Consider the following 9,628-nt stretch of genomic DNA (forward strand, 5'->3'; position numbering starts at 1 on the left):
GAGGCCACTCTCCAATCAGAACGAGCAGAGTTCGAATTGAACCAATGGTGCGGGCCGTGATGGAGAGTCTCGGTCACGCCAGGCGGGGCCGCTGTGTGTCGCCGCCCGCGATTGGCCGCAGCTGACATCATCGGCGCGCAGCCCCCGGGCCGGGAGCCACGGGATTGGGCCGCGCGCGGGGCGGGCACGGGGCGAGTCACGTGGGGGGAGGGGGAGTGGGGGGAGCCAGGCGGGGGCGGAGGGGGAGGCTGGCAGCGGAGCTTTGAATAGGGAAGTTTTGCAGGGGTTACGTTTGCAGTCAGTCCGGTGTTTGCAAATATTGTGTGGGCTCCGCGCGTTGCGGGCTGCGGGAGGGTCCAGCCGGGCGTCTCTGCGAGCCTGGAGTTTGCATGAAACTTTCACCTGCGCTCCGGGGAGACTTTCGGCTCCGGCTCCCACCGCGCGCCTCGCTGCCCTCGCGACCGCGGGCTCCGTCCGACCCGGCCCGACATGGACGTGCTCCCCATGTGCAGCATCTTCCAGGAGCTCCAGATAGTGCACGAGACCGGCTACTTCTCGGCGCTGCCGTCTCTGGAGGAGTACTGGCAACAGGTAAACGCAGCCGGCCGCGGTTTCCTGCGGGCGCCGGGTCACGGGGCGCGGGCCGGGGCGGCTGTTTGGGGTTCAGACCCGGTGCTCCCTGCGGTCCGCTGGGCCCGGGCCCCGGGCTGTCACCGGGGGAGCGGGCGCAGCGCCCCCTCCGATCGATTCTCCAGCCCGCGAGCAGCGTCCGCCCAGGGAAGCCCCAACTCCCGGCGCAGCCCGGCCAAGCCCCTGGCACGAGTTCGGAGCCTGTCCCTGCTCCAGACGCCACAGCTGGAGCTTGTCATGGGGACCAACTTGCTCTGCCTGCCAAGGTTTTTTTTTTTTTTTTTTTTTTTTTTTTAAGAATTTTGTTTTTGTTTTGCTTTTTTGGTACTTGTAGATAACGGCTTTTTAAAAAATAATCACATTTTGCCAGCAGAACGTAGACCAGCTCTTTTATTTTTTTTTCTCGTTTTTAAAACTCTAGACCATTTCCAATGTGTTTTCCCCTCTTTGGAATGCCTAACATTTCCCCTAGATCTGCCTTATTTGTCTTACGTGCTTCTCTTGTTGACCAAGAAAAATAAAAATAAACAAAACTGTCTACACTCCAGTGACTTGTCAGTCTTGTGACAATGAGCCCGTCCAAACTGCTTCAAGTCTTAGCTTGGGAAAAAGGACCTCGGTTTCCGACGTTGTCGTAGAACTGGAATTTGGGGGCATTGGAAATTTAAGAAACTTACCATGTCCCCGTGCTTATCGGTAGCATCGCCCGAGGGAAGAGAGACTGACACTCGTCCCATTGTCTCTCCAGCGAACGCAGGAGGGTTTTACTGTTGTCTCCCTGCCCTGCTGTGCTGTTTGTTTTTCGTCACAAAGTGAATTGCCAGATCAAATAGAGGCTGTGGGTTTCCAAGCCTCGAAAGCTTTAAGGAGGATGAAATGCAGGATGTTGCAACCTTCACACGCCTGCTTAATTGTTCACAATCCTCTCCTGCCTTTTCCCCCTCCCCCTCTTGTTTTTTTTCTCCTCAAAGAAGCTGCTCCCTGGGACGTGATTGAAATTGATCTAAGTAGTTTCCTTCGGGCATTTGGGATTTGGGCAAACGGCCAGACCTGGCTCCTGGTCGCCTTCGGAGGCTTTTAAACTCTCCCAGAGCTTCGTTCAGGTCCCGGGTGCTCATCAGCGTAATGGAGATTTTAAATTAGCCGGATTATTAAAGTTTAACAAGATCTCCATAAATGGGCTTTTCTTTTTTCTTTGGAAAATCAATAAAATATATCGCTGCTGCCCCTCTTCCGAACGCTGTAGTGTGCATTGTAACTCAGACGCCTAGTTTCGGGGGAAAGGGGAAACCATGATTTTCCCGTGTGCTTGCTCACACTGGCCGTGTGCGAGCCTGGGGAGGGGGAGGGATTGCCTGTGGCAGGCGAGAGGCATACTGCTAAGTCAGCCTGAGCCCCTGGGGTAGGCTGTGCTCGGGATAGTCCCTGCCCGGAAAAATGATGTGCTCACCAGAGCAGAGTGGTGTAGAAACTGAAATTTGTAGAATTGCCAGTAGTATAGACAACCTTATATGGACATGCAGGCAACTGATCCTCGTGAAAATCAGGGCAGACATAATTTAATTCTAAAATGTTTCCTACCATTTTTCTTTTCCAGTGGCTAGAAAGTTTGAAATGGTGGGGAGAGGGGATGCTGATCTCGGCAGTTGTAGCTTCTTGAAAGGTTGGTTGCGGGGCTGGGGAAGGGGCGCTGTCCATGCCACACTGCATGTCCATTTGAACTGGGTCCTTATTTGGCTGCTGATCAGAATTTCAAAAGGAAGTCTCCTTTGGCATTGCGTGAAAGAAATCAGAGTGATGACTCATGCAGTTGTACTCTTGGCCAGTAGATAAAGTTCTTGTTCATTGTGGGACTCCCAGCAGGGCCGTGGAGTAATTTCCCCTTGCATCCTTCACAATAGCAGATGGCCATGCTGGAATTATTTCTGCACTCCTGTTGTTGAAGTTCCTTGTTTTTCTCTGACCACTGTAGAAGTAATTAAAGTTCTGTGTCATGCAAGGGCCTGCACTTGGGAACAGCATTCTGTGAAAACATAGGCGGTCTGGGCTGCACAGGAAATGGGTGGTTTTTCTGCAGCTCCATTCGATGCCCCTGAATACAGACAGCTGCTGTCTCCTCTCCCCCGAGTGTGGCCCTGTGTTGTCAGCCGTGTCCCCAAGGGGGTCCCTCTGAACACGCTGTGTGCCGTGCAGTCTTTTTGTCCTGTTGTGCGGGTATCTGTGGGGTGTGAAGGGTGGATGGCTGGGGCTTTCCTTAAAACACATGGTTCTTGACAATGTCAGATAATCTGGTTGAACCTGTTGGGGGGGTATGTGTGTGGGGCCGGTTCTGTTCCTGTGGTTTCATGAGAAACATCAACACTGGTAACTACAACAAAAAAACCAGCTTAGTAATCATCACTCATTGTGGCCGTTGGCCCAACACTGGGAAAGCCAGGAGAGGTTTCGCCCTCTGACTTTTCCTCTGAATTCTTACCATTCTAGAAACAGATTTCCTCTAACTTCTGTAAGGACATGGATGCTTAATTATGAAAGGTTTTGCCCCTGTAGTGAGCCGGCAGCAGTGTCTCTGTCCTTCATTCTTGCATGTTTTTGGAAATTGCTTTTGCTTTTACTTTTGGTCGCCATAGCAATCACGTGCCTTCTCTGGTTCATTTTGCACAGACCTGCCTCGAGCTGGAACGTTACCTCCAGAGTGAGCCCTGCTATGTTTCAGCCTCAGAAATCAAATTTGACAGCCAGGAAGATCTGTGGACCAAAATCATTCTGGCTCGGGAGAAAAAGGAGGAATCCGAACTGAAGGTATCTTCCAGTCCTCCAGAGGACACTCTCATCAGCCCGAGCTTTTGTTACAACTTAGAGACCAACAGCCTGAACTCAGATGTCAGCAGCGAATCCTCTGACAGCTCCGAGGAACTCTCTCCCACCGCCAAGTTTACCTCCGACCCCATTGGCGAAGTTTTGGTCAGCTCGGGAAAATTGAGCTCCTCTGTCACCTCCACGCCTCCATCTTCTCCGGAACTGAGCAGGGAACCTTCTCAACTGTGGGGTTGTGTGCCTGGGGAGCTGCCCTCGCCAGGGAAGGTGCGCAGCGGGACTTCGGGGAAGCCAGGTGACAAGGGAAGTGGCGATGCTTCGCCCGACGGCAGGAGGAGGGTGCACCGGTGCCACTTCAACGGCTGCAGGAAAGTTTACACCAAAAGCTCCCACTTGAAAGCACATCAGCGGACGCACACAGGTCAGTGCCCACGCGGGCCCCGGAGGGCGGCCGCTGGTGGGCGCCACTGCATTGCACCAGCCCTGGAGGGAGCCAGGGCTGGCTCCACAGGATGTGGTCAGAGCAGACAAATCCTCACTTCCTCAGATGTTTTCCGCCAAAGCATTGGGTCTTTGTGGAGCTCAGAGTAGAATCTAAGACTGGACTTTTGAGTTGGATAAATGCGTTAACAGTTTTCAGATTAAACAAGAGACTAGATCCTTTTCTCCATGGACACCCAAACCTCCACCCCCCCGTAGCAGTGCCCGGGTTCCGAGGCCGCTGCCCCTTCACCGGTGCACACGCGCAAGGCTACCTCGAGTTGCCCTTGGGTTTCCTAAATGAAACTCAAGGGTCAGGACAGAGGGTTGCTGGGCAGCATGGAGTGTGTGGGTTTGATGCTGATGACCCGAGGCCCAGGTGGGACCGGCCTGCTCTGTTAGCAGCAGCATTGATCAGTGGGTGTTTCCAGAGAACTTCTCTGTGTCTCATGCAGCCTTTGTTTTTGATACCGCTGGAAACAATTTCTTAATGAAATGCCGTACCTTAGGTGAAAGTACCATTTGAAAATACCTTGACATGTTTCCAGGATAATTGGTGAGGAATCAGAAAATTTAGAGCTGGGTCACGTGATGCAGACTCTTATCAGTAGGAGAGCAAATTGCTGAGAGTCAGTCCCAGACAGGCTTGGTGACAGCTGAGATTGAGATCCGGGTGGCCTGAAATCCAGGCCCAGGCCTGTCTCAGCATCCCCTAGGATTGGCTTGGCATCTTTGTTTTCTCAGGTAGCACTTGTAGTAAATTCATATTTATGATTTGACCAAGGAATGAAGTCAACCCGGTTGTTCGATTGCCATGTAGAGAATGATTCCAGGGCCTTGCGCTGGGGCTTTCCAGAAGCTCCTCACTGCAGCTTGGTAGAAAGGTGAACGTCCCTGAGGAAACTGCAGAGACTCATTCCATAGGGAAGTGAGTACGAAACAGAAGTGTGTTTGGGAAAAACAGTTACCATAGAGAAAGCAATAGCTCTGCCTTGGCGGGGGCTGTGGGTCCGGCAGGCTGACACCTCGTCCCGCAAGCATTTTGCTGGTCTGAGGCGTGGTCATTCTTCCACGTTAACTTTGATTACAGCACCCTGGGCCTTGCCGAAGCTGTGTCCCTTGGACAGCAGTGGGAGGCCTGAGACTGGGTCAGGAGAGAGCCCCTGTCGTCTCTCCGAGGCCGCCAGTTGTAGTCCTTCATTGAAGTGTGTTATCCATGCCAGAAGCCACTGGGTCCCTGACCTGGCATCCCACCACTATGTGTGTGGTTGAATTTCCCCCTTTTATCTGTGGGTCAGTGAAGTCATGGGCCGCTTGTCCTGTGCTCTCTCTGCAGGAGAAAAGCCTTACAGATGCTCGTGGGAAGGGTGTGAGTGGCGTTTTGCAAGAAGTGATGAGTTAACCAGGCACTTCCGAAAGCACACCGGGGCCAAGCCTTTTAAATGCTCCCACTGTGACAGGTACGTGCCTGGGGACGACGCCGGGCAGGGAGCGTGGGGCCTTGGGAATGTGATGACCAGGATTATGTAGGTGTGCAGGGCACGTGTGAAGGAAGGCACGCCGTTTCCGATGTGTGAACATTTCGTTTCAAGCCTGGGACTTTTTAGAAAGTTTCTGGTGTGCTCATGGTCGGTGGTTAGGAAGAGCTGTTCCAGATGCACCTGCCATTGGAGTCCGTTTATTGATAGTGTTTGGAAATGGGCCTTTCGACAGTGTTCGTATTTGAAGAATTAGAAATGAAGTCCGTTCCGATTCTCCAAAGAACCTCCAGCCACTGATGGGAGACATTCTTAATTCACATTCCTCTCAGTTGGTGTCTCCTGTCCCTGAAGACACTGATGAGGCTTGGGAGGAGAATTACATCTTTCCTGCAGGGGGTTAGGCTGGGCAGGGCAGGGAGGGGAGGGCGCTGGTCCGGAACGCTGGCAAGGGCTGGGAACCTAACTTCTGTGCTTCTGCTTTGCCCCTGCAGGTGTTTTTCCAGGTCTGACCACCTGGCCCTGCACATGAAGAGGCACCTCTGAGGGAGCAGAGAGGTGGATCCTGTAGGCTAAAAGGCTTCCAGGCTGAGAGCCGGCCGTGGAAGGAGGGATGCGTGTTCCAGCCAAAGCATGCCGTTCTACACCCTACCCAGTTGCCTCCAGGGCCTCTCCTTGGAAGGTCTTTTGAGGGCTAAAACAGTCCTGTAAGAAGCGGCATAGCACCCGTGGTGCATGGTATGTGGGTGATCCTGGACTCGCCACTGGTACCCGACCTTCCGAGTGGCAACTAAGCCTTTGCCGTGAGCATGCACACTGAGAATGTTAATGGTTGGGTTGATTGTATGTTGAGGATCTATTACTGACTGTATGATGAGGCCAACTTTTTTTCCTTGTGGTCAGCAAGACCGCAAGAGATGGAAAAAAAGTAGTTTGAATGTTTTGCGTGTAAGGAGTATACCATGAGATGAGATGACCACCAATCATTTCCGGGGGTGGGGGGAGGGGGTGTCTGCACCTTAGAAAAAAACAAAAATCAAAAAAACACAAAAACAAACAAAAAAAGAAGGAAAACCTTGGAGGGTGGGCGTGGGAACTCAGGACCCCAGAGTGGCGAGTGGTGTGGGGAGGGAGAGTGTCTCTCCCCGTTTTCTGCGTGAGAGGAGCTCTTAGTGTCTGGTGCAGCTATTAAATGTGCAATGTGTCAAGTAGCTTGTTTTACACGCTACAACATAGCTCATTTGTAACCCATTGTATAAGCTGTGTATTTACAAATATAACACAACCATTTAACTTTTCCTTAGAATACAAAAAGTCATGCATGGTCTGGGGAACTATATGCTTTTCCATTTTTAAGTCAGGACTGCAATACTGATTCCAGTTAATGAGCAGCTAAGATCCAATCTGTCTATTACAGTGACCCCTAGCCATCCGGGCCTGGCAATCTACAATATTTTTTCCCCTCCGAGTTTGTAACACTCCCCTTCCAGAAAGGCATTGTGCAACACAGGATTATTTTTAAATGATTCTGAATTTGAAGTCACTTTTTGGAGAATTGTGTGATGCCCTTCGAAGGAGTTGGACACGTATTGAGTGTCACAAAGCTGGGGCCAGGAATTGCTGGTCTAATGTTTCATTAGACTAAGAACCTAAAATTTTTCTCAGTTGGGTGGATAAAACCACTAACGCTTAGAAACTGTTTTCTCATGCAGCTATGTTTCTCTTATTTATGCCTTGAGGACTAATTTCTGGTTTTCTAGCTGTTAATGCACTGTTGACCTTCATAATGGTGCCTTACGCAAGCGATCCCTTATGTGGGGGTCTCATACAGGGGTGTGGGCGATGCATGCTTAATTAAGGCTCTTTTTTCACCTGGCAGTGTACTGTATCAACATATAACACAGAAAAAAAAAATCTCTTTAAGGTCCTCCTTCACAAAAACATAGAGTGAAACTCCCTTTACATGTCAGTATTTGTTCAATACTTTAGACAACTTGACTGTCAGTGTTCAAATGGAAAACATGAAAATGGAAAAATCTGACCAATTCTGCCACCTTGAGACTTTCATATAGACCTTGCACAACAATAGTATAGATCACACACCGGCTGTATTTAATATGTAACATTTTCACACATATTAAAGATACAGAAGTATAAAAAAATAAACCCAATGTTAATGTATTTGCTTAAAAGGCACAAGTTTCACATATCTGTCTAGCTATCTGTTGGTAATACAGAAAGTATACTACTTTTTTTAAAAGTGGGCAGAATTCTTGTGTATGTATATTTGTGTGTATAGTATGTGTATGTGTGTGTATATATATATTATATATATAGATAATATATAAATATTTTTTTTAAAGGAGAAACTAGAATGTTTAGCTAGAAAATTCCACAGCCTGTGAAGAAGTATTTCAAAATGGCCATAAAGGAGGTAAAAATGAAAACTATAACCTAACTTTTACAGAGGCTTTATCTTTCATTTAACGATGTACGGAGGACTTTCTTGCTTGAATCTGTTCCGGGCTGTCTGCTCTGTCCATCAAAGGGCAGGTCTGGAATGGGGCACCTTTGGCCGTGGAGAAAGGGGCCTGAACAGAATGCTGGAACCCAGGCTGGACTCGGACACACTAAGGTTTTGATTTTGAATTTCAGCCTTATTAGATGATCTAACCTAAGAGTGAGCTAACCACAGGGATTCTTTTGTAGAACACTTTTTATGCAGATGAAGCTATTTTTTCCAGCATGTAGATTCTTCCAGTTTTTCCGAGGAGTAATTTCCCCGAATTGGCATACCACAGCGTGGACAGCTGATATTTCACCCAGCTGCTGGCTTGTGGGTGTGGCTCTTTGCTTTATATATATATATATACACACATGTGAGTCTGGCTGGGCTGGTATTTTCTTTGATCTTCCTGGAAATGAGCAATGACTAACGCTCACATAACTGGTTTTTTTTTTTTTTTTTTTTTTTTTTTTTTTTTTTAAATCTGGGCTGACGAATACATTTACCTAAGGAACTCATTTCATTTTGCTTAGAGAGGAAGTGCAGTTTTCTTTCAGCAGTTCAGAATCCAAGCACTTGATTTGCTGGGTTTGGAAAACTCCTTTTTTGGCCTTCTGTGTGCTTAGCCATAACAATTCCATTAAGCCAGAAGGTAAACAAAAGACGAAAAAAAAGCTTGCACTGGCTTGTCTCACTTATGAAACACGTCGGAACGGTTTGCCTGGGTGGGGCTGGGTACCGTACCTGTCAATGCCTGTGATTTTCATAATTAGCACATACATAAAGAAGTACATTCTGTTCAGGTGATAACTGAGCCTCAATCAAGCAGAAACTTTTTGCTTGAAATTAAAAAAAAAAAATTTCTATTAGTGAAATTTCTTTTTTTTTTTTTTTTTGGAAGCACCCTGTTATCTAAAGAATCTTTGTAAGATTTTTGTAAAATTTTGTTTTACAAGATTTTATTTGAAATTGTTTTTTGCAAGATTGTTATATTTCTGTATGAATGTATTTTTTATTGGAATAACATAAAAGAATTCTTATCAGCATCTTGAGTCTGGTTGTTTTTTGGGGGGAAGGGGGTTGTTGGAACAGATTCCTGCTGCATTAATCACCCTGGGTTCCTCCTGAAATCTCCATCGTGCAACCCTGAGAACCACTCACCTACCTCAGCCCCTTCCTCTCACTTTCCAAAGCCTGTCCTGGGAGCTGGAGAGAATGTCGGCAAGCCTGACATTGCCCTCCCTGACTGCATCGAATACTGTTCTCCAAGGACTGACAGAAACAGCCCCTAGGCTGTGGGCACAGTAGAGAAACAGGCCGGGTTTTATCTTCCATTGCTCAAGCCAGGGAATGCATTGCAGAGGCATCTGCACAACGACAAACTTGAGTGGTTCCCTGCCACTTCTGTGCCCCCACAGCCTGCTCCAGTTCTGCAGCTAGAGCTGGGCCTGCCTTCCCCAGCCAGACTTGCCACGCACCTGGCTGAGACATGTCTGGGAGGGGAGGAGGAGACAGGGACTCCAGGTCAGAGGGCTGTTCTCAGGACCTCAGCCCACTGGCAGTGAAGGAGGGCAGAAAGTAAAAGATGGTATCATTGCCAAATGAGTTCCTCTCTCTCTTTTTTTTTTTTTTTTAGCCAATGAGATATATTAAATGTAGAGTTTGTTTGAAAATAGGCAGCCTTTTGTTATTTAGAGCAATGTTTAGCAAGTAGCCT

General features: G+C 48.5%; 1 protein-coding gene across 1 annotated transcript; it reads left to right on the forward strand.

Moving 5' to 3' along the window:
- Window positions 1-222: 222 nt before the first annotated feature.
- Window positions 223-8,954, forward strand: KLF6 (Kruppel like factor 6). The gene is made up of 4 exons (XM_033209495.1): window positions 223-591; window positions 3,295-3,868; window positions 5,264-5,387; window positions 5,900-8,954. Exons 1-4 carry the CDS (start codon window positions 490-492, stop codon window positions 5,949-5,951), a joined length of 852 nt encoding a protein of 283 aa, XP_033065386.1. The 5' UTR covers window positions 223-489; the 3' UTR covers window positions 5,952-8,954.
- Window positions 8,955-9,628: the final 674 nt, after the last annotated feature.

Source organism: Trachypithecus francoisi, unplaced genomic scaffold (genome assembly GCF_009764315.1).
Source record: "Trachypithecus francoisi isolate TF-2019V2 unplaced genomic scaffold, Tfra_2.0 Lachesis_group9, whole genome shotgun sequence".
In the NCBI taxonomy this organism is placed as follows: Eukaryota; Metazoa; Chordata; class Mammalia; order Primates; family Cercopithecidae; genus Trachypithecus; species Trachypithecus francoisi.

Bases quoted from the DNA above. Each gene is read 5' to 3' on its own strand.
- KLF6 (XM_033209495.1), top strand. From the start codon at position 490: ATGGACGTGCTCCCCATGTGCAGCATCTTCCAGGAGCTCCAGATAGTG. The intron at 592-3,294 runs GTAAACGCAGCC...CATTTTGCACAG, and splicing joins TGGAGGAGTACTGGCAACAG to ACCTGCCTCGAGCTGGAACG. The intron at 5,388-5,899 runs GTACGTGCCTGG...TTGCCCCTGCAG, and splicing joins AAATGCTCCCACTGTGACAG to GTGTTTTTCCAGGTCTGACC.